The sequence below is a fragment of the Manacus candei genome, unplaced genomic scaffold (genome assembly GCF_025592945.1).
Source record: "Manacus candei isolate 608988 ecotype Guabito, Panama unplaced genomic scaffold, ASM2559294v1 h1tg000009l, whole genome shotgun sequence".
Classification (NCBI taxonomy): domain Eukaryota; kingdom Metazoa; phylum Chordata; class Aves; order Passeriformes; family Pipridae; genus Manacus; species Manacus candei.
Genome location: NW_026138057.1, coordinates 2,517,629 through 2,542,702, shown reverse-complemented (window position 1 = coordinate 2,542,702; position 25,074 = coordinate 2,517,629). Strand labels below are relative to the sequence as shown.

Here is a 25,074-nt window from a genome sequence, read left to right as displayed (position 1 = left end):
ACCCAGAAGCCAAAGTGAAGTTTGCAAACCCCATTGGCCAAATGCCTCTCTTCCACCAGCTTCTTCCAAGACGTATTTTCTTGGGTTTCTTTTCGTTTTTGTTGCTCCCCTCTTGGCTTTAAACTGTATGACACACATTTTTCTTGTGAAAAGATGCTTGAAACTGGATAAAGTACTCCAGGTCAGGCTTTTCCAGCCCTGAGCAGGATTAGTACATGTTCCCTTACAAGATATTGTGGATTTATGTTTAGTTTATGAGTCCTAGACCCTTTTCTGAAGAACTGCTATTTAACTGGCTCATTATTCCTACCCAGATGGAGGATTTTGCACTTGTCTGGAGCTCATCTCAAGTCGTGGGAGCACATCCTTTTCCAGGAAGATAAGCAACAAAAGTCTGCTATAACAAGGTAAGATTTAAGGCTGCTGGCACCAGATCCAAAACTCCCCAGTCATAAACACAAAAAGCTGAAGGGTGAACACACTCACTGCACCGGTTCAAGTGTCAAGAAATTTTTGGTGGGGGAACTTGGCATCAGCAGGCTTTATTTTAGATCTATTATCAACTGTCCTGCCGTGTCCAGCCTGAAGCTGGCATAAAGGAACAGAGCTGCCATTAACTCATCTGGGTGATTTTGTGAGGAATTTGACAGAAGTACAAACCATATGTGCCCACACTCATAGAAAACAAAACCAGTACTTTGGAGTGACCTGATCATACACAGATCCAATACCTGAAAATGTGGAATCAGGGCAAAAGTCTGTTTTTTTACAGAGCAAAACTCTGGAGGAGACTCTTCTCTGTAAACAGGAGAGCACATCTGATGTGAGATCAAAAAGAGAACTTACACTAATTACACTGAAAAACAATCAGCACTCCAGAACAGATAATAATGAGGAATGAACACTGAAGGAAACTCTGATGTACTTCGTAGATAACTGTGGTACTTTAAAGCTGGACTCAATTCAAACATTTAAAACATGTCAGTGTGAGATCTACATTTCAGATTGAGAATATGTTGATGCACAACCAGACTTTAAAATAAACACACGGTGGAGCAGAACACAAACACAGATTGGGAAAAAAAACCCCAAAACAAGCCAAAATCCCGCTCTTCATTTAAAACTCCCCCATTGAAATGGCTTAAAAACCACTTCTCCTTCACACAGGCTAGATCCAAATGCAAAATTTTACTGCAGCTAGTCTTAATAATTGAGATTTCAGCCTGGGTTGGGTGAGATGCACGTTGACTCAGTGCAATTTGAGTCACGGGTACAGCCCCGATCAGACTGACAGCTCCTTCTCTGATCACTTGACTAACAGGCCTTATTTATAAAGAAACTGGAAATAAGTTAAGTACAACACCAAGGGCAAACATGTCAATCCTGATCAAGGAAAACACAAACCTGTGCATATTTCAGCTGTTCATTCCTCTTGCTGATTCTAAGCAGAGATCTCTCAGGCTGGATGGGTCTGGTTCATTGCTGACTAACTGGTAGAACCAAGTCAAAAAGGTGTTTCCAAAAGCATCAGTAGTGACAAGGATGAGGAATAACATCACAAAGCAAAGGGACAGAAATTTGGAGTCATACAAGTTTCTCTAAACACATCATTTTTTCTTATACTCCCATATAACAGTAAAATATTTTTCTAGAACCGCCTTCACCAGAAAGTCACCCGAGACTAAACTAAAAATACAGCTAAAGTTCTCCTAAGACTGCAGCTGAATGAAACACATGAACACAAAAGCCACCACAGGGAGGGGAAAAAACCCCCATTCCAACAGCAACTACCTTCCAACTCAGAATATTCAGTGGTTTGTGAACCATCAACCCCTCCATTTACACAACAAATAATGCCCATGTGATACACTTCATTTTCACTCTCTGTGAAAGTGAATCTGTATCATGATGTGACTTTGATGGCATCAGGTGTCAAAACAAAAACGATAATCTTCAATATACCACAAAAACTCAGAAATGGTATTAACAACACAAAACATTCCTCCCCCTCCACGTTTTCCATTTACATCTCCTGTATTCTTAAGTTCAAAATCCCTATGGAAATCCCCAGCTGGGGGCATGGAGAACACAACTGGAACACACCCTTGAGCTCCACAAAAAAAATGAACATAAAGGCAGATTTTTAGGACACTCCACATTTAAACTGCGAGACAGCATGTGCTGTCAGGATTACCCTTCACAAACAGTATTTGCCAGCACCTGTTCGTGAAATTTGCCATTAAATTTAAGCACTGCAGAGGGTGGAAGAAGAGCCTGTTCCTCGCCCATCACCAAGTGGGTTTAATTACTTTGCTGCAGGGAGACTAAACGAGCGTGTAACAGCTCCAGGGATAAGCACAGCACATGAGAACGGCCCTGAACGAGGCTACTCCTGTGCCCTGAGCTATGTACATGCTCCAGGAGCTACAGCTTTTCGAATTTAAGCAAATTAACCAGCAGTTCTCATTAACCCAGCCAACCTTAAGGACATCTGAGACGAGGGCACGGAGAGGGGCATCAGAGTGGAGACGGGGCGCTCTCAGTTGCAAGTATGCACAGGCTGGGTGCCACCAAAATGTCCTGACACGTCCCCATCGTGTCATTTCCAAAGCAGCTGCTGCCCACTGGCTCTGCTGAGGGTTTAATTACATGGAGTGAGTGTTGGGAGCCCAATGCTGCTCCAGCTCACAGGCTGAGCCACCAGCACGGCCACCACGGTGGGCACCCTCTCCCCTCAGGTGATGGGTAACCCTGGCAGCACGTGCTGCCTCGTAGTTCACGTGTGGAGCATTCTAAAAATCCGCCTTTATGTTAATTTATTTTTTTTTGTGGAGCTCACGGATGTGTTCCAGTTGTGCTCTCCATGCCCCCCCTCCTCCCCAGCTGGGGCTTTCACAGGAATTTTGAACTTAGGGAAACAGGAGATGTAAATGGAAAATGTGGAGGGTGGGGAATATTTTGTGTTGTTAATACCATTTCTGAGTTTTCGTGGTATATTGAAGATGATGGGTTTTTTTTTTGGGTGACACCTGATGCTGGCAAAGTCACATTATGATAGACACAGATCACAGCAGGCACCTGCAAAGGTGGGTCCTTCCTGGCACCTACACAATTTCTTTACTGCTGGAGTCCATCCCTCGACCTGGCTGATGCTTTGGAATCATCAACAGAACGTTTCTGACACCAAGCAAACAAGCAGCATGTGAAATTTGAACACATAAAACTCCAAGCACTGGTTCAACGTGCCCTTTCCTTAAGAGGCAAAGGAGACAGCTCTCATTTTATTTTCAGGGTGCAACAGAAGCTGGTACCAAGGAAAACAGAGGTGGAAATACTTTTCTAAAGCCCTTTCCAAAACATTTGCATCTACATGCTGGATGATGGGCCATGTCCACACACTCTGTGATTCTGGGAGCAGACCAGGGGTTTCACATTCCTGAACCAGACAGGAGTCAAACATTTTCCAGTGAAGGGGCAGCCTGTATTTCTTTCAATCAATTACCTGGTTACAGCCAGGGGAAAACACTAATATTAGAAATCCTACAACTCATAATTCATTATTTGAATGCATAAATCTGGGGAGACAATGTGCATCTTCCCCTCTGTCCTAAAAAAGGGTTCCTGGATTCCCCACAGCAAACTCCCAGTCCTGTTCACATGGAAGCTTTAAAGAAAAGAAACAATATCAAAATGCCTCCTATGTTTATAATTATAGCTTTAATAACATTCCAACTCCTTTCTAACTTTTCTTTCAGGTTCCATTTTTGGCCTGTTCTCAGTGACAGCCTCTCACAGACATTTCCAAACTGTAACACATACTTTGGTGACTATCAGTTTCACTTACTCCAGACAGATTTTTGCTTGATGATAGCTCCACCATGAAAAATAAATGCTGCAAGTTATTCCCTCCTAAAGCCTTATAAAGAGAGTTTAAAGGATCAGATTCTCTTTAGTGCTCCCAGAAAGGTTTAGTATAGCAGCAGGTTTTAGACATCCATGTACACACCCATCCCTTCACTTCCATCTGGACTTTTTGATTGGGTTGAAGTTTTACATGAATCAAGTAAGGAATGACAGGGTTGAAGCTTTAAGCTGTAAGATTATAGTGTAAATTAGGGTGGAAAGAAAGGAAGGAAAAGAGACTCCAAGGAAAGGTGAAGGCTGCATGTCACAAACTCAACCAATAAATGATTGTTCATTCTCCTGTTTAAGCAGGAGAATGCTAAGGATGGAGCAAAGGCTCCTGAAGAGCTAAAGCTGGCATTGCTGTAAAATCCCTGCTTCTAAACCCACACACAACAGAAAGCAAAGCACTTTGTTGATGCTCAGAAATGCTACAGTTGTAACCCTCGTGGTCCAAGCTGATCATTTCACTGTACAAATTCAGTGAGGCAAGACGGGGCTTTCCCTCTATTTTTTTTTCCTTGATCCTGTGCTGCACACCCACACTGCTGTACAACATCACTAAAACACAGAAAATGCACAGCAAAACACTCGTTCACACAAATTTTTGGCAAACTCTCACTAAAAGACACCAACTGAAGCAGAGCATCCCGGACTCAGGAATGACAAATGTTTTACAAAAACAGCTTCTCAAACAACATTTTCCCCGACTGATGTGGAACTCATCAGAAGTTATGAATATGAAAGAAAATTCCTGAGGGGTAAATTATCCTCCCTCTCTTTGGGCTAAGAATCCTTGCCCCCTCCTCAGAGGAGGCTGTGGGATATGCCTGGAACACGTCCTGTGGCTTCCAGGAGATCTGGCCCATAGGAATGCACTGGTTTCCCACAGCAAATTCCTGCGCCCTTCCAATTTGGTGAGTAAATATTCCCATGCCTTATCTATTGATCGTGCCCCAGATGTAAAACAAATCAGTCTGTGTAAGAGGAGAAGCTCGAAAAGGCTGAGATCACCCAAAATTACCCGCTTTCAACAGCTTTAAAAAAGATCCCCTTTCCTCCCAGGTGCAGCCTCCCTGGATGCCCTTACGCTCCCACATTTGTCCCAAGAGGACTGTTATGTTTCTCCTGGTCCTGAATCCTCCATCCCAAAGGAGCCAGCGAGGCACTGTGGCCACACAGCTGCCTGGCTCTGCCTCTGCCTCTCTGCTCCTCCCCGGTGCCCTCTGACCGTGGGAAGAGATGGGATTCGAGGGCACTCAGCACCTCTCGGGGTGCCGAGCCTTGGGATGCATTCGGTGCTGTGAGAACATAGCTGGACACAGAGAGACAGCAAAGCACCAGTGCTCTGCACCAAGCATGCTCAGGCACCGGTTAACAAGCCAACCCTTTGCTTTTTTGGAGACCCAGATCTTTAAATCTCATTTTGGCCACAGGTACCGTTCAGATAATCGATGTTTTTAGACATCTGATCCACCGTTGAACAACCACGTGGTTTGGGGGTCTGCTCAGCGGTGCCAGGGGAGGCCTGGGGCTTGCAGGGACCCGAGGGCTGTGACTGACCTCTGCCAGCACCACTCTGAGCACTCACCAGTGCTCTCTTTGCTCAGCTGAGCAAAGAACGAGCACCCAGAAAGAAAAAGAAAATTAAAATCAAAAACACTTCAACAGCATCCAGCTGCTTTCTGCATCCATTGCTTCCTCCCCAAATAGAACCAGCTCAACAAATAGCTGGGGCACTAATTTTTTATGAAAAAGAGAAAGTATTCAAAAAAAAAAAAAAAAAAAAGGAAGAAAGAAAGAGAACAGACACAAAATTCAACAATCTACCTTAAAATAAACTCTGCAGTATTATCTGTCTCTTGTCAAAAGTTATTAGGGAATAAAAGTGACAGACTATCTACTAAGATACATCCCATGTCTGAGTGACACACCTAAAACTTGTCAGAGATTTCCCTCTGTTGATGTGTCTGCTTATCCTCAGTGCCCACACTTGTGACATTACTGGATATTCTTCTAGGGTGGAAGCACTTGATTTATTTGTTGAAGGGAAAGAACACTTTTTTTTCCCCACCTGATTTTACCCTTCCAACGTGACAGGTCTTTGTCTGTTCCTCACATAAACCAGAAAAGTCCTTGACTAAAACCAGACTCAGTGTAATTATTTTTCCTTAAAAATAAAGTCAATAAAACTGGCAAACGTGAATAAAAACTGGAACCGTAAACAGATTTTCCCTCCCTGCACATTCTTCACATCAAGGATTCACTACTGGTCAGCATTAAAACCAGACAAATTATGTGGTGCTTTGGTGAAAGAGAGGATTAAACAACTCATGTGGACAAGTTGCAGAGATGGATAAGGGAGATGCTGCCTCAGTCCAGACAGCAATTAGCTCTTGGGAACTCGGTGTCTGGTCTCCAGCCTTCGCTGAACGCTGCACGTAGGGCCCCTACACAACATATCAAACCAGAACCCACACACCAGGCTTGGCCAGCTTTTGGGGGCTGTTTGAGAGCTGGACTCCAACCACAGCTTTGATGTGGTTGTGCACTGGGGATGTTCCCATGGAGCTTTAGTTCTCGTTCGAGCCGCGGAAGGGTAGTGCGAGGACACGAGGGGAGTTCAAGAGAAAAGTTCTGTCGCGGGGGTTGACGCGCAGAGGGTTTCCTTGGCGGTGGAAACCTACAGGACAACCAAAAGCATTCAAAGAGGTTTAAAAAAAAAAAAAATGGTTGCAGTTGAACATCTGTACCTTTTTTCCTCGGAAGTTAAATGGAAATTAAACTGAGGAAATAAAGCTAACTGCAGCTATGGAAATAGAAAGTGCACGGATCACGGGAAGGAGAAAAGAGCAAGAGAAACACTACAACTGGAAGGTGCATCCTGGGGGTACAAGCACACGAGTTTGAGTGAGTGTAAGTGAGTGTAAGTGATGTGTCAGAAACCAGCCTACACCATATCAGCCTGACAGATAGAGATCTTATCTGTTACCACTGGTAAAACCAGATTAAGCACAAAAATTCCTTTTGTTTCTTCGTTACAACTGAACAATTGAAACTCTCTTTTCCATACTGCAAATATCTACTTTTATTTTGACTTCACTTGATGCAACCTGAGTGATGTCAAGGTAGCCCAACAACAGCAAAGTGATTCTTGCCCAGTGGTGTGAGGAATCCACAGCCAAGGGTACTGTTCCTAGACTGTTCCTCAGAACATCCCAACACCATCCAGGCATTGCTTCACAGGGCTGTATCATCCAGTTTTAGAGCTGGCATTGAGTCAACCAGAAAAGAAAAGTGCCTTCAGATATGAAAAAAAATCTCTGGCCTTCCCAAAAAGAGTGCAGGAGGTTGAACCCCAATAAAACCCGTGGCCACAGAAGGTTTTGACTTTTCATGTGGTTTAGATTAAAATCCTATCTGTCTCCACAATTTCGAGGAGATTTTTGTTTTCTGTGTCAACTGAAGGCAATGAACTAAAACAAAGAACTTGACACGTACGGTCCCCAATGTACAAACAACTGACTGTCTCCACAGAAAATTAGAGGACAGACAAGCTGAAGTAACTCTAAAAAAATGAATTCCTAGTTTTGTAATAAAGGCCACATGGTCGGCTCAAGTGAGGAGAGGCATAACTGATCAGCTTGAACCAAACACCACCACTGATTTCACCTTTTCATGCATTTTTTTCTTCATCCCAGGACACATCCCTGTGTCTTGGTCACTGGGAAGTGCAGGACTCACCTTCTCACTTAGCAGAGCATTGGTGGAATTAATTACTGAGCACTTAATCAAATCAAACAGTGAATGAATGTACTCTGAAGCAGGAGTTTGTGAAAAACACAAAGCAAAAAACAACACCATGGACTGAATTTTTGTGGTTGAATGTGAATCCCTTATCTGTACTCACTGGAACAATTCTGGTCTGGGTTGCACACAAACTTATTTTGTACACCAGAGTAGAACACAGTTCAACAAAGCAGAAAATTAATAGGAATGCCATTTGGAAGTTAGATCTTACAAACACCTTCTGTGAGATTTTAACACCACCACACTCCAGATTCTGCCCTAATTTGGTAATAAACTGATATTCTGAACCCCATCATAAAAATACCCCAAAACCAAACTCAACCTTGCCTCCTCTGGGCATCATTATTAGCAAAAAATCGCTGAACAATAACGTTGGCACCGTAAGTTCAAGCAAGGAACAGCACTTGCAAAGGTTTTGGATGTGAGCTGAAAACCCATTTAGTTAGGAATATTTTATTGTGGAAAAGGACGTGGAAACAGAAAATAAGTTAAAAATGATAAAGAGACCTGAATAGAAAACCCGTGGTTATAAATGGAACGGTCGCTGCGAGCAGACAGTTCTGTACATCCACATCTGTTCCAGTTCAAAGCAGTTCATGTGAACCAGGGGAAGAAACTATTTTTTCCTTCAGCTTCAGTGCTGCAAACCTAAGTCTGGCCAGGGCACAGAGCGGGAAGAGGGAGAAACCACCACCACTGCACGGGCTCAACCCAAGTTTCAAGGAGATGGGGCTGCCACCAACATCTCTCCTTGCCTTTGCCCATGTTAAAACACACTTAGAAGAGAGCAGCAACATTTGCAAACACTTAGGGTAATTAAAGCTGTTTGTTTTTGCTAAAACCAAGCTTAAAAGCTCTGGTTTTGTTCCTCCACTCACAGATAGTTTCTGTTTCACAACTGTCCCTTCTGGGGCCACTTTGATGATAACGTGGGAAAAGCAGACAGAACATCCGAACGGGGAAATAAATATATAAAAATAACAGGGCTGCTCCAGGATTCATTCAGGTTCCAGAGGAGCTCAGATTTCCTGCCTGTGGATGGCTGAAACATTTTCTCTACCCGGTTCTGGCTTTGTTTCTGTAATATCCACTTTTCTCCATCTTTTGAATTTTAAAAACTAATTTTTTTTAAAAAAAAAGGATAACAAAGAAAGCAGTGGCAAGAAAAATGTGATGGAGAGAAACAGAAAGAGCGATGGTCTCAAACTTGAGAAGGGGTAAAAGCTGGAATTAGCTCCCTGTTTTGGTCTGACAGCAACACAAAACTCCAGAGGAAAGACGATCCCCCGTAATAATCTGCTTATGAGAAATATTTACTTTCCTACTTACATTATTAAATGACAGCACAATATATACCCTTTGCCCAATGCACGAGATTTAAATGCCTATTTGTTTTTTTGTTTTTTTGTTGGGTTTTTTTTGTAGTTTTTTTTTTTTTTTAACATCAGGTTGTTCACATTAAGGTTGAAATATGTTTGGTAGGGTCCCTGATTTTATTTGCCACGTGAAGGACATGAAAGCTTCCTGCAAACCAACTCTGCTCCTGATGGACAGCGTGCTCCAGTCAGTCAATACAGAGCAATTGCTGCACTGAAATCAATCACAGGCTCTCAGGAACTGCTTCAACGGGGTTTTACTTGAAAGATTTAGTGCCATGACTGAGGAGAGGCTGAACTCCTTAACTACCATCAGACATGTGCTTCGCTTCCAAAATTAAGAGGGGTGGCAAAGTCCCCACTGGATTCCAGAGTAGAGCTCGTGAGAAGCTACCTGAAATGCAAGGATTTTCACTAAATAATCCTCAAACCCCCTGAAACAGAGGCATGAACGAAGGGCCAGGACTGTGTTGTGAAATACTGCTCACATCAGGTGGAGCAGACACTGTGGAGGGTGGGGAGTGAGCTGCAGATTTCCCGTGAAAACAGGGATGTGTGGAAGCTGTTGGGACACACGGGAGGGTCTCCTGCTCAGTTGCCCACTTGCCACCAAAACCAGGGCTATTTGTACACTTAAGTGCTTTCCTGGACGAGGGCCAGAGGGCACAGCAAATTGCAGGATACAGCCCCGATGAGCTATTTTGAGAAAACACACTGAGGAGAAAGAGAGAAAGGAAAGCTTTCATTAATTTATATTATCAAGACAACAAAGATCTTGTTTTGGAAACGATAATCCGGTTCTTTTAACTGAAAGCTCCTTAGATGCTAAAAGAAGGAACTTTAAAAATTCAATTAACTCATCTGCCATTTAGAAACTATTAGCTTTAAAAGGCTTAGATTTGATTTCTATGCCTCTGGTATGTAACAATGTTTAAAATCTAACCCAAAACCAGTTTCTGCTCTTCCCCTGAGAGTTAGTACGTGGTCTTTGGTTTTTATCACCCAGCTATTCATTTATATTGTTAGATGGGCCTTAAATGGTTAGGATTAATCAAAAATACTTTATCCCAACACAAAAAAGACAAGTCATTACAGCAGAGTAAGAATGGTACCGGTGAGCATAATTTCTCTTGCAATCCACGACTTATCATTAATTCTTGGTGTGTTTGAGAGAGCAGATTCTTTCTTAAATGAAAATGATCAGCTGCAATTTTAAAAAAATAAGCTGTTTCATTTGGGTCAGATTTTAGAGTGTGATGACACCCATCAGTCAAAAGTAAACAGCAGAATAAATAAGCACAGCCTGATAGTCTAAACTCCAGTTCTGAACTAAGGAGCACTTAGAGCACTTTCACCCTATTTAATTTAATACACACTGCTCTGCTTCCACCCTCACTACATATTGCACGTGGTCTTACCCTGGACAACTATTCTCTTCTCTCAGTTGAACCCATGTCAAGTGAACTAAAATGACAATTCTTGTTTTCTGTTACCTGTCAAGCCCATAAATTCAACATATTCACTCTTGTCCTACAACAGAAGTTGTGCAACAGCAAATAAACACAATGCAAATTAAGTTGATGGGTTCTCTTGATGTCTCAATAAAATTTGTGAAGTCCTCTAAGATCCACAGGTAAAGAAATACTTTGCACTTCTAAAACATGTGCAAAAGGGCTGGGACATGATCTGGGTGTTCAGCCTTTGCCTCTCAACCTGATTCCCAACCACCATTAGCTAAAGAAGGATCGCCTGCATGTCCTTGAGTACAACTGTTCAGAAAGAGGAGCTGTTCCTATTCCAAGAGCCCAAACATCATCTTACATCTCAGGGCACATGAAGTAAAAATATTTCTACAAAATGACTGAATTTGAAGTACAGATCTGTAGCACAGAAATAATTGTCTCTGTTAGCTGAGGTATGTCCTGGCAACGTACCTTAAGCTGCTCCCTCGTGCCTTTAGGCACTCTCAGCTTCCTGCCAAATGGATTATTGACAGCAATTGTAAAGATGAAACAACATTTCGAATCTATGTCCCTGTCGATGTCAACACTAAACCCCAGAAGACTGTTCACAGACAAATTGATGGAGCTGCAAACACAACCCTACTAGTACAGTGCTGATATCCATATCCCCAGAAACCCTGAAAGGAAAGTTAAGGATCACTCAATTCACACCCTCTGAACAATCAGTCCTGCTGATTGAAAAAAAAAACAACGGAGTATGTTGACACTCACTCTTCATTATTCTGTTAGCCAGCAAGTCCACTTCTCCCACAGGACACATACCTTGATACACAGAGCTCCAGAGAGCACCAAATCCTATTGTCCAGTACATCTTATGTCTTTCCTATTTCACATACCTCCTAACAGAGAGATGTGCTGCTTAGCCACAAAGAGAGGTACCCCCAAGGCATATTCTGGCCAAGAAAATGATGCTCAGGATGTTTTAGGTTAGATTGCTTCACGTTTCTAACGAGTAAACAAAATTATAGCATGTTCTGCTACTGATGTGCAGAGGCAGTCTTAAATTTTAGTGGGCAAATACCAAAAGGAGACTACTACCTTAAAATTCCTGGTAACATTCATTTATTTTCAGATCTGTTTCATTCAAGTTTATGGTTGGTTTGGGCCACACTACCAGCAGCATGAGGAACTGCCTGTATGCCCCAGGAGAGTGAATTTGTGAAAGTATGGTGCTTGAGCTGATTAAATGAGAGCACCTGTTGCTTTGGATGTTGGGCTGATCAACAATCCTTAGGGATTGTGTGAGAGCAATAATTAACTGGCATCTCACTCTGGTTTTTATTATTTTAGCGATAAACTAACCTTAAAATTCTTTTATATACTTTTAATTCTTAAAATACTTTTAATTCTTAAAATACTTTTAATTACTTTTTTTTTTTAACTCTTTGCCCAGAGCTGCAAGGTCTTACCACCTTGGAAGAAGATGCAGAAAGCAGCAGTGGGCAGTCTTTCATCTCCACATTTCATGTGTGAGACCCCTGAGGCACAGTCCCAGGGCCAGCCTCTTCCCTCCACGACCCCTAAGCTGGAACTCCTACACCTGGCTAAAATCCTGGAAAAAGCCTGGCTCCACATCCTTACTTTGTGACTCAGGCTCATTTCTGTTTATACTCGAGTGAGCTGAAGAATGATGATGACTAGTAGCTATATAGATAAATAAAGTATATTAAGTCACAGGAAGTAAAAAAGGGAAAACCATTAATTTATTTTTAGAAACCTGTCCTTGCCATTCATCAGAAAAAGAACATTCAAAAGTATGCAGCGAGATACAAGCATCTGGATGAGGTTTGCTGACCAAATACCAACATTGAGACTACACACAGAGAACCATTCTCCTTCTTTAGACCAGTCTCAGACTCTGTGCCAGGAGCACAGGATGCAGGCAATAATGCAGTAGTTTCCACTAGTGAGCCTGGGGAAAGGGTGCTTTCACCACATTGCTACAGTTTGCTTAGTCTCACCCTTCCAGTGGTCCCACAGCTGGTACCTCCCCTCCAGACACATCGTGGCACCAGCTGGTACATCCCAAACTGTTCCACACACACCTTCCATCAGCGGTGTCCCCACCAGGCTAAACACATGAGAAAAGGTCTCAAGGTCTAGATCAGCTTCTCCATGGGAATAGACCAAGGTCCTGCACCTCAGCTGGGGCAATCCCAAGCACAGACACAGGCAGGGCAGGGAATGGATTGAGAGCAGCCCTGAGGAGGAGGAGCTGGGGGTGTTGGTGGATGAGGAGCTCAATATGAGCTGTCAGTGTTGGGCTGCATCAAAACCAGCGTGGCCAGCCGGTTGAGGGAGGTGACTTTGCACCTCTATCCTGGAGCATCGTGTCCAGCTGAGGGTCCCCAACATGAGAAGGATGTGGATGTGCTGGAGCAAGTCCAGAGGAGGCCATGAAGACGCTCAGAGGGCTGGAGCCATGTATGAAGACAGGCTGGGAGAGCTGAGGTTGGTCACCCTAGAGAAGAGAAGGCTCTGAGAAGACCTTAGAACCCCTAAAAGGGCCTCCAGGAGACCTGGAGAGGAACTTTGGACCAGGGTACGTAGTAATAGGATGAGGGGGAATGTCTTCAAGCAGGGAGGGCAGGTTTAGATTAGGTAGTAGGAAGAAATTCTTTACTGTGAGGGTGGTGAGGCACTGGAACAGGTTGCCCAAAGAAGATGTGGCTGCCCCATCCCTGCAAGTGTTCAGGCTAGAAGGGGTTTTGAGCTACCTGTTCTGGTGGAAGGTGTCCCTGCCCTTGGCAGGGGGTTTGAAACGAGATGAGCTTTGTGGTCCCTTCCAACCCAAACCATTCTGTGATTCTCCGACAATGCCAATGCTAATGAAAACCAAAGAGGTGATTTAATATGGAGCTGGCACACAGGCACACAGCAGTGAATGCAGTACGCCCACACAACCCTTCTTCTTCCTTCTCTCCCTGGTTTGCCAAAATTCCATGAATCCATCACTACAAAACCTTTTCAGGACAATAGCACTGCAACACACTGTGATGAATGGGATGGTATTTGCATAAAAGCTTCCATCTTTTGCAGTCTGCAGTAGATTTTTTTTTTTCTTTCCCTGGGCAATCATACCACAAGCATAAAGTCACACCATATTTTGAGCCTTTGCCTGCCAAAATCTGGGAAGAATTGCAAAGCACATCCATTGACATATCTAGCGGTGCGCCGTCAGCCAAGATGCCATAGTACAAATGGTCAGACATAAATACAGGATGGGGTTTTCTTTGACTGTTACTGCTGCACTGAACTAGTGTCTGTCACCTTCCCTACCTCAAAGTAGTAAAAACCCCAAAACTTTGAATGATGCTCAGCCCTGAAACGTCCACCTTGGCTCTTTTTCTGCTTCTGAAGAACAATTATAAGACTCCCGCTACATCAGGTTAAAAAGTAGAGTTTCAAAATGTATTCAGAGGACTCTGAGTTCATTACTTTTACCTCCATGATGTCACTGAAGTCAGTATCTGCTCACTTTTCCTATTCAATTTTTTAACAATGTGTCCTGGATCTGCACTGGAAATGTAATTTAGTTGCTAGACTTTTTCCTTTTTTCACTAATTTAATGCTCTGTAATGTATTTCTCTCTCCCTGGACCAATTTTTTTTCTTACTGAACGTCACTTATCAACACACAGATCCCTATTGCAATATTCCAAGCAGGATATCAGCTGACGTCAATGAAGAAGTACAAGGGGCAACAAATATTTGCAATGTGTTTAGAAAACAGAGGGGTTTTTTTCTCATTTTAGTACACACTCATCAAGTTTCTCCCTCCGTAGGATACAAACAGAGGGAGAGGCAAAAGAGCAGGACTGGGAGCCAGGAACACATAACTTGTATTGTTGTGTATCACTGCTGTCATGACAGAAGTTAAATAATTTCTAAGATATAAAAAGAGCAGTTAATGCCTGCGAACCACTTAGGCTTTTCATAACAGATTACAGATTTTAAAACTCCCCCAGATCACTTACAGTTGCGTGGGAAAAGTCTTAGGTGTTTGTGTCAGCTTCAAAAAAGAAAAGGTTCCAGCTTGCAGAGCTGCAGTCCGAAAGGACATCTCAGTAATTGTATACATTATTAATATGCCACTGATAGGAATAAGGTCCTAGCACGGATACAGAGCTGCCAAGAATAAATCAGATATGCAGATAAGGTAAGCAGGCAAAGATATTAAAGAGGAATGGCACTGGATCTGGTGTTGCCACTATCCCTCCATCAGTTCAAATCTGGAAATAGTTCCCGTAATGGCTGGAAGGACAGACTGCCAGTAGAAGGTTCAAAAATGTGAACTGTGGGAGTCTGAAGAAGACAGAAAACACTGGCATGTGGGCCAGCCACAGAGCAGAGGCAGGGACAAGACACTGGGAACAGCAAAGGGAGCTGAAACGGGAGGACCCACGGAGCAGTACAAAGGAACAGAACAAACGGAGCGAGGATGTACACGGGGACACGGGTCAGCTGCTGCAGATAAAGGCTAAAGGATACAGGGAGGTTAGGGGGCAGGGAGAAGGGCTGGCCCTCCCACCAGGATGTAGTACTACTTTCAGAAATAGAGGGACGAGGGATACAAATCAAAGGCTAAACCAAATAAATAAGAATCCGTTTCCCTGGAGGGCCTGTGGGCTTGCCTGCGAAGCAGCCGTGGTGACTAATGCAGCCCAGCACGAGGAGCTTTGCTTCCTGTGCATTCCCAGCCTCCCAAGCGAGGCAGCCTCTGTGGCTGTTGCTAAAAGGCCTGAATTCACCACAAATTACCTCTCAGGAACAACGAGAGGTAACACCACTATCTTTTTTTTTGCTCTTCAGAGCGGCAGAAGGGAGTCGCGCAGCGTCAGTGACATTGCTTAGATCTAACAGCTGGCACAAGATGACTTAGCACCACTGAAAATAACACCCTGATAGGGTCTCAGCAAAGCTGCCAACCCCTGAAAATTTGTCATTTGTAAAACCCCTCTCGGGGTTTGTACCTATGGCAGAACTGCAAGTCCTGCCATAATCTCCAGTTGGCCTGCAAACACGGGTGAGGTCAGAAAGGTTAATGTTCCCACCCTCAGCTAAACATCTTCTGCAGTCTCTGAAATTAAGCACAACTATTTCCAGCTTGGCTTGTATAATAAGGTATGAGGCTGTGTGCAGAAAGGCTTTCTCAGAATCTCTGAAAACACTTGTAAGAAATAAGGAAAGTGGTGCCTTCTGTTCCTGGAGCTCACCAGACCAACAGTTCACCTGCACAGTGACCCAACAGTACTTCCACATGAAAATGACCTGTTTCTATATGAAATGCATATTTGATAGGGTAAATTCTCCAAACTCCCCATCATCTTGCCCAAGGACAAGGACTTTGGACAGGCTCTCCTATGGAGCCTGCCTGGTGCTTCTGGCTTGCACAGCTCTTGTCCCTGTGCTGACTGCCCTCTGCAGCAAACGAGGATAAAGCAGAGGAATCAGCCTTCCCACGGCACAGGGCAAAGGTTTACAAGTACCTTGATAATACAGAGCAGGATGCTCAGCTCTGAGCGGAGGTTGATGGGATCTCTTTCCCCACAAGTCCCAAACCTTGCTGCACAGTGCAACACAACCATCTATTTAGCTCTATGATCTCAGTGGGAACAGCTTCTCCCTGCTGGAGAAGTTTCTGGTCAGCAGTGTACCAGAGGGGATCTTGCTGAGGACCAGCTGCATAAGATGCCAGGCATGCCCAGCGAGTGCCAAGTACCCCCAACAAAACTGGGGGGGGGGGGGAAAGATGAGTAAACTTGGCATTCATCAGCCTTTCACACAGTAAATTCCTGTTTATCATGCCTGTTACAGCCCCTGCCTTTCCTCCTCTCCCCAAAGTGATTCTAATTTAAAGTGAGCCTTATTTTCCAACCACAGCACGTCCCCAAGCATTTCCTCTTCTCGAAATCGCCAGAATTCAAAGGGTGCAGCGCAAGTCAGGAGGGACATTTTTCCCTTCCCGATGCCAACAACTGCTGCTCCTTCCCAGGGTCACTCTCCCTCCTCCCGTTCTGGCACGCTGCTTTTACCCCATATTTCACGTCACGCCCGTACGACCGCAGCGAGCGGCCGGAGAGCCACACGTGCCTTCCCGGCTCACCCACCACACCTGGCTCGGCAATTCCCACTGCCTCGGTGCCCTGAAGGAGCAGCTCCCAGGGGCTGACAGAGCGCCCTGCTTGCTGCCAGTCCTGGGCAGGACCGAGGCACAAAGTCGGAGCTGCTGCCCCGGCCGCGCGCGCGCTCGCCCCCAGAAATTAATAAGTTATCACAGCAAATTAAAATGCTAAGTTAATGATGTGCATGACTGCAAGTTACAGAGCTGGAAAAGAAGTCCTAATTAAATCAATACAGTTATTAGTCCCTTGTCATCTCTGATTAATTATTAGCCTAATATGCTTCATCATTTTCACTGTTAATGGAAATAGCTGCAGTGCTACCATGGGGAGCAGGGCAATATGGACCAAAAACCTACAGAGCTCTGCTGGAAGTCCCAGCCTTGGATTGAGCAGTGTATTCCAGAGAAAAGGGGAAAAACATTTCATTTTCTGGGGTGAGAGTCTGACAACATTTAAGCTGGTGACAAAACTCTCCCATGGGAGAGTTTTCAAAGGGGGTTTTCAGGGAATTTTTGAATCCTAAACCTGTGCTCAGTCCTGAGCACTTGTCCCCCGTGCCTCTAAGCTTTTCTCTGAAGTGACAGGACATCACCATGATCCTCTTAGAAGCCAACATGCCAGTACCTTTCCCCTGAGCCCACCCCAATTCTGACCCTCATCCAGTCTTTATCAGATGCACTTGTTACCCCAGGACATAAAGAAGGAGTTGCATATAATAAGCTGACAGGCATCAGCTGCAACGCCTGGCTCCTTAGGGCACAGATGTAGCTGGGGACACCTGTCCTTTCATGCCACCAAAAGAGCCAAAAATAATGTGCTGAGGTCACTTTTTTCCTTGTGAGCCATAAGTTAAACAGTCCTTTGGATGTAGGCGACAGATAATATTTACCCAGAGCTTATAGGAGCACAGGTTTTTCCCCCTTGTTTTCCTGTCTTCCATCATCCTCTCACTGACCCCAAATTTTTTCCCCAACTCCTCGTAACAAGCAAGTCTCCTTTGCTGTCTGGGGGAGGTTTTCTGAGTACAAAGACCAAGCACAAACATCAAGGCTGGGTCTCCACACGTCTCTCCAGCAATAAATGCAGAAATTACCAAACAACTGGGTAGGATTTGTACCCCAATACATGGCTGTGCCATGTAATAAGAAAGGAGTTTCATCTTATAACCAGCTTTTACAAACAAGCTCTTTTGGATAGGTTATCAACAGAAACACAAACATGCACTTCAGAGAGCAAAAACTGCTCCTTGAACTCATCAATGAAGCTGGTGTACAGTGCTCGTGCTGCTAATGGGTGACTCAGTAAATTAAATAACATCACTGCAAAATACTACATTTTCCAAAGATAAAAAGCCACTCAAAAAGATTTCTCAGGACTCTCACCCTATCGCTGCGATTGCCTCATGATAAATTGCCACCTGCCCCGTGAGTAATGGTGGAGTTTCTAGTGCCATTTTATCATGTAGTCCTCTTACAGATATCTCCGTCAATGTACTGTGACAACACTTCGGCTTCCCCTGCTTTCCATGACAGTTTTGAAAAGTTCAAGCTCCTTATTTTCATAAAGAAGTTAAGGTGGGACAACCAGCAGAACACAGAAACCCAGTCTCCCCGGTATTAAGATACAAAGCCCACCTGTTTTGTGTCAGACATTAAAGTTTTCATTCTGAGCGCTCTGACCAGCCTATGGTTTGATGAGCAAACAGCATTTCTTTTAGAAATGGGCTGAACTCTGATGAAATATCTGGCCATTTAATGAGTAGGCTCCAGGATAACGGTTTTCGTGGGAATCCAAAAAGAGGGAGTGAAGAAAAGGGCTCCCTGTGCTATTCTTAGCTGCCACCAGTTAGATTTGGAATTTTGATTGTAAAGCGTGGAATTTATAAATGGTGCCATGCTAAATTTACTTCATTTGTATACAATTCAGCCGGATAATCAAATGTGTTCCAGTATGTTCCTGGTTAGCATCTCAGTCCCAGTTTTATTGTCTCTAAACTGGGAGAAAAATGCGCTCAGTAAATAGTACTCACAAAATTTGTGTTCCAATGCCTGTGTGCGAAGGTTTTATATACACAGGGTGTGTGTGTGTGAAGATTTTATATAAATGCACATGTGGGTGCACATGCATGCACACAGGCACCGAGCTGTGATTTATTTCTAGAGGGAAGCCAAGGAAATTCCCACCCCCTACCACTTAAACGATCTGCTCTTTGGCTCCAAACGCTCTGTAACTTCTCAGCCAAGGAATGTATTGTCCCCTTCCAATATATATAATTTATTTTGCTGCACACATTAGTTAATGATACCCAGATACATGGTTTAGTCAGTTCTGTAAAAGCATTACTGACAATCTCGGACAGACCCATTTCATTTAGTAAGATTTTTCTTTTTTTTTTTTTTTTTTTTAGCTCGACTTCCGCGGCACAGCGTGAACTAACAGCAATCATCACCTCAAGGATTTGTCACATATACTTTGTACTCCGGCAATTTCCCACAATTAGATTGGCTTCCCGGGGCTAGACGAGCTTTTAATTACAATATTAAGTCAGGTTAAAAGGACTTTACACCGTTTTGGGGGGGGGCGGAGATGGGGCAAAGCTATTTCATTCCGCCGCTACTCCGCGGAGATTATTTCTGGATTTTTAAAAATAGTCGATGAAACGCTAATAATAAATCCCTTATCGGGGCAGGCGGGGCGGCCCGCGGAGCCCGTCCCCGGCCGGGCAGGAGCGCTCCCCATCCCGCACCGTCCCCACCGCGGCCGGCGACACTTACGCGGTCCCCAAGGCGCGGCGGCCGGCAGCCTGCGCAGGTGGATCTCATCCTTATCCATCGCCCGTCCGAGCCCTGCAGCCCGCCTGGACTTGGTACCACACCGAACTTGCCAGGATCCCTCCTCCTCCTCCTGCTGCTGTTTCTCCTCCCTTTTTTCCCCCCCTTCCCCGCGGCGCCTGTCGGGGAGGGCGCGCTCACCCTGCGAGCGGCTCCGCCGCCCCCGGCACACTTTAAATACGGGCGGCCCGGCCCGCCGGAGCGCGGCCCTCCGCGGGCAGCCGGCCCTCCTTCCCTCCCTCTTCCCTTCCTCCCTTCCCTCCCTCCCTCCCTCCCTCCCTCCCGGCGGCGCCGCCCCCGCGGAGCCCCCGCGCGTACCTGCGCTGACCTTGGGCGCGGAGCGCCCGCGGAAGGTCGGCGGTGGGGAGCGCTCCGCCAACAGAGCTAAAGACCCTCGCACCGAGCCGCAATTAAGTGATTTCCCGCTCCCTTTCCTATTAATTTTTATTTTTTTTTTTATCACGCTCCCGCGCCTCCCCGTCTCGCAAAAATAAGAGGAGATTTAAAAAAATAAAAAAAATAAAAAAAAAAGAAAAGAAAGAAAAAGCGCGGCGGGGTGCGCTGTTGAAGCCCCGCGTTGTTTGGGGGTGACCGGCCCCCTCCCCGGTTCGCCGCCCCGTGTTTCCTGCTATCCCAGTGGGAAAGGTGACAGGGTTGGCAAGTGGGGAAGCGGTGACAAAGCTTGTCCTCCGCCCCGCTGGCTGCCGGGGCGCCCTGTCTCTTGGGGATGGTCCTGTGCAGGGCTTAGGGTTGGACTCGATGGTCCTTGTGGGTCCCTTCCAACTCGGCATGTTCTTTGATCTCCCGGGGAGGCTGTGACTGCCACCCCCCTCCTCTCCCAGCTCTGGTCCAGGAGGGATGCTCTGGATGTCACCGTACGCACCAACCAAGTCACACCCTCAAAGAATACCACCGGGTTAATTTTCTCAACTTTGTTTTTTAGGAATGTGAGTTGTAAAACAGCTGCCACTTGCCTTTTACACCTCCTGCTGGGTGGCTGCAGGATTTGTGCAGGATTTTGAGCAGGATTCCAGGCTTGTTCATCCCCACGGATTTAAACCCCTCTTCAGTGCCCCCCACGGATTCCTTGGTCTTCTCCAAACTCACTGCCAGAGCCTGTGCTGTGCTGCAGAAACCCTCTTAGGCAAAACTGACACACATTTATCTGCACCATTCTCTGACTGTTTTCCCTTATTTATTTTTTTTTTTTTTTAAATCTCAGACAAGCACTTAACCCTCAAAAACTCGAAGAGAAGCGTGCAAGGGCTCTGCCAGAAGGAAGCAGGCTTGGCAGGCTTCCCAGCTTCTGGCAGTCAGACCCCAAGCACCCCACATTTGTCACAGCTCCTGCTGCACCCAGGCCCTTCCTGGTCCCCTTGCACCCCCAAAAGGGACATTGCTGAGTGGCATCTTGCTGGTGGTACTCAGGAATCAGGGAGCCCAGCCCAGGGGTAGCAGAGGGGTGCCCACCTGGTGACAGCAAGCAGACACTGTTCTCACTTAGATCAGGGGTCTAGTTCCACCCTCAGCCCCCCTTTGCTACCCAAAAGACAGCAGGTTACAGCTCAGATATCCCTGGGGGACAGTGTTCTTAAAATTGTAAAAGCATCTTTCCTGGGTTGGTTGGAAGTTTGACAGGAGGGACAGAAAACACGTTATAATAAATACATAACCCAGGGAATTTACATGCATTGACTTTTCCTTCGTGGAATATAAACCCTCAAGGCTTTGAGCCCGGATGCTTTCAGGCTACATTTCATACCTTTTAGCTCCTTTTTTGACTTTTGGGATTTTTTTTGGGACAGTATGGATTGGACTATTTTTAAAATGCCCATCACTTAGTTTATTCTTAGCAGAAGAGAGGGCGAGTAGATTGTGTTGCACTGAAGCCTCAGTTACCAGCTTGATTAACCCAGGATCAAAGGCACTTGGGAACGTGCTCTTTTCCCTTTGCCTGAAATTAATTTATTTTGGATGGAGATTTGCGACAGAACCAAATGTGGGCATGAGACCAACATATATATTTGTTTTACGGATGTGAAACACAAAGAAATCTGGAAATAATGCTGGATTCCAGTGTCCTATCTCATCATGACCACAAACTCCACGAGCATCTGCTGAGTACAGCTGGGGTGGGAACCCAGCCTGGATATATGGACAGGGCAGCACAGAATGTGCCTTCACCACTGAAGTGATACCTTTTCTGTGGGTAATTCCCTACTGAAAGCCCAGCCAGAGGTGGACCAGCTGATTGATGGCATCATTTTGCAAGAGGCTTTAGGAAGTTTTAGTCTGACAAGCAGGATTTCCAAAATTAAGCTTGTATTCCAGCTCCCCAAGTGGAAAAAAAAATAAAAATAAAGTTGACATTACTGCCTCATTCCAGCTGTTTAAGTGTTAACGGGTAATCTTTACTTTTAAAGTGTCCTGAAAATTAAAATACATGAATTGCCTGGTATTATTTCAGAAGGTCCCGGGGCTGACATGGCCCAGATTTGAGTGGAAGTGGAAAAATCTCCGTGTGCTGTGGAACCTGTGCTCCACCCAGTAGTACTGAGAGGCAGGACAACAAGCTTCCTTCCCTCTCCCCTAGATGAGCTCTAGCACATCCTTGAGCTGCTTTGGAGAAGCCTGTTGTTGGAAACTGATATAAAGATAATGGGAAAACATCTGGACGGAGCCTGCCTGACCTCCATCCCTCTGTCCTGCTTCTCCACACTATTTTCTTTACTTTTTAATATTCCCTGGGCTCCTCTGTGTGGGCACGTGGGCTTTTTAATTGCAGATTACCACGGGCTGGACCACTGGTGCACCTGAAGGGACAGAACTGCTCAGGCTCCGACCACGCACGAGAGCAGAGGAAACACGATTTGTCTTTTCAAGAGCCCCACGAGCTAAAATAGGCTCTTGGGATGACAGGAAGCAGAGACTCCAGCTCCAGTTTTCTTCCTCAGCGTGTGATAAACCCAGTGTGCCATCCCAACACGTACTTGTGAGAAGGGTGGCGAAGGGGTGGAGGATCTACTGTCTGTGCAATAAAACAAAATAGTGCCTTCTTAACGGCTAGGAAGGCGACAGCGAAGCTTGGCATCCACACCTATTGCTGGAAATATTCACAGTCTGCTCCTGCAAAATGTACTGCGTACCTTCATAACAATAATAATGCAGTTCTTGGCTCCTGTGTTTGGAAGCTGAGCGGAGGCTCTGGGTGCTCAGGGTGCTCACGCTCCCGGGAAATGCCTGCGTGTGACGCCGGCCCCACCATCCCAAACGCCAAACCAACCCACCAACCAGCCCACCAACCTCCTTCCTGCCTTGGAGTTGCCTCTGAACTATTTTTATGAGGTCTTTTACACTTTTGAGGGGCACTCAGTGAAGGCAGGGATACGCTCCAGCTCTCTGTTCAGCTGGGGCATCCAGAGATAAGAGCCCATATCCCTGGCAGCCTCCCGAAAACAGCATGAACACAATCACATGATGGTGAAACAAACCCTGGCTGTGGCTGTGACTGCAGTGGAGCCCCTGCTCCTCACCTTCACCACTACACACAACACACTCCCTGCCTGTCATTGACTCACAAGCAAAAAAAGTGGGTGTGTTGTACAGAATCATGTTCCAGAGAGCCCCAAAAGCACAGGCAACGTGGGAAAGATAAACAGGGAATGGTAAGTCACAATATAAAAACTAAGGTATACCCACAGAAATTAGTAGGTGGCAAGATGAAAAAAATAAGAAAAGGGTTTTTTCCATGTAATAAACTGAAACCATAAGATTCTTGTGTAAATTACTATATAATGGTAAATATAACAAAACTATGGACACAGAGCATTGTTACATTTTCATGAGATACAAGTCAAGTCAGAAGCAATTTTTTTTTTTTTTTTGAAAAGGGATGAGAAATATTTGTGAAAAATAGCTCCGGTGGTGTCTACTGTACAAAGTGGTCTGGCTATAATTTTCAGCTGAGTAAGCTCTTAAGCCTCTGATGGTTGGAAAGGCATTTGTGGGGAAGGATGTTCTGTTTCTAATCTCCTTTTCTTGCTGCTTACCACTGACAGACACTGGGTCCTGGGCTAGATGGACCTCAGAGTATGGCAATTCTCGTGGCTGGATATATATATCCAGAGCTCATGTACCTAAAGCACAGAATATTTTGTGTGTTTTGAACTCATTCACGTCAAGCACAGGCACTTCTGTGCATGCTTATGTTAAATATTACTTCTGTGAACCGTCTCTGCTTCTTTCTTTTTAATTTTGTGTGTGTGTTTTAACATTTTGCCAAAGCTGAGTGAGAAAAACGTTGCTGTTTGTAAGTAACAATGCACCATGTGCTCAAATCTGCAGGTGGTTTAAGGACTGAATAAAACAATGCCTGTAGTGACAAACATCCACTACCTTGCAGGTCTTTGCCTTGTGCCAGTGACAGAAGCAGGCTGGGGGTCACGTGTTGCCTAAATTAAGAATAAATACTTAGGATGACTGATTTTCACAAGTTTAGACGATGTAAGAGAAGTGGAAAATGAAGGAAAAAAAGAAATTAAAAGACAATCCTCTCCCTGCTTCTACATACATGAGGACTGTTCCCTTTCTCACGTCCCCATGAAACACTTTCACTAGTTGCTATTAGGCACTAGGGTGGGAAACACGCAGGGTTTTCCCATTAATGCTGCCCAAGTTTCCAAGTGTCATTTTACAAAAAGTCAGAGGAACCTCCCACTTCTTCCCTCTGCAATTTACAGTTGAAAGTAACACCACCCAAGAGCCCAGCCAGGGCTTTGAAATGAAATTAGGAGATGCTGTAAGCTGTGTTCACAGGAGAAGGTTTGACTCAGACCATGTGAGTCACAGCTGGTCTCTGATTCTCCCCTTGCTACTGATGGAAGGAAATTATGACAGCCTTGGCTTGCACAGCTGCACCAGCCAGAGGGGTGGGGGAGTGAAACCGAGCCCACTCCCAATTTTTTTAAACTCTCTGCAGTTGGATCCAGTCCCCCCCTCTGTCCCAAGGCAGATTCAACTGGACCCAAGCTACTGCTGATCTGAGTTTCCTGACTCCTTTTGATGAGATTGCCATCATCCCTTTCAAGCTCCTGTGGGAATCTGGTGCTATGCTTAAAATTACCCTTGCATTTAGAGAAGTTTTTCCTAATCTCAATCCCTTCTTGCTATAGGGTAAGTCTGCTGGTCCATGGCCATTTCCATTAGACATAGCAGTGTATGTTCCCTGCTCTTTGATCTGTGACTAACAGGAGCAGCTATTGATTACCTTCTTGAACTGAATCTGATGGGAAAAATCAAAATAGTTCTCATGTATCTTTGCTTCTTTTTTTTTTTTTTTTGTGGTGTACAGTCCAAAGCAAAAATCAACCCACAGTGCTCCCATGTGCAAAGTGCAGCTGCATGCTACAACCTGCCCCTGCATCTTTGGTCTTAAGCAATGAAGGTAAAAGATATATATATATATAATATATAAAATTGCTTACCAGAAGTTACTCCTAGAGCTTAAG

The 25,074-nt window shown here is 45.0% G+C and overlaps 1 protein-coding gene across 3 annotated transcripts in view; it reads right to left on the bottom strand.

The window, feature by feature from the left end:
• The window catches only part of ANO1 (anoctamin 1), an 80,230-nt gene extending 60,458 nt beyond the window's left edge, over positions 1-19,772 (bottom strand). For 2 of the 3 annotated variants that reach the window (XM_051776929.1, XM_051776930.1), the window contains exon 1: positions 19,511-19,770. In XM_051776929.1, the coding sequence (XP_051632889.1) occupies positions 19,511-19,568 (58 nt within the window). In that variant the 5' untranslated portion in view covers positions 19,569-19,770. Of the gene's footprint in view, positions 1-19,510 lie in introns of all 3 variants that reach the window. The other variant, XM_051776931.1, reaches the window with a different exon arrangement.
• Positions 19,773-25,074: the final 5,302 nt, after the last annotated feature.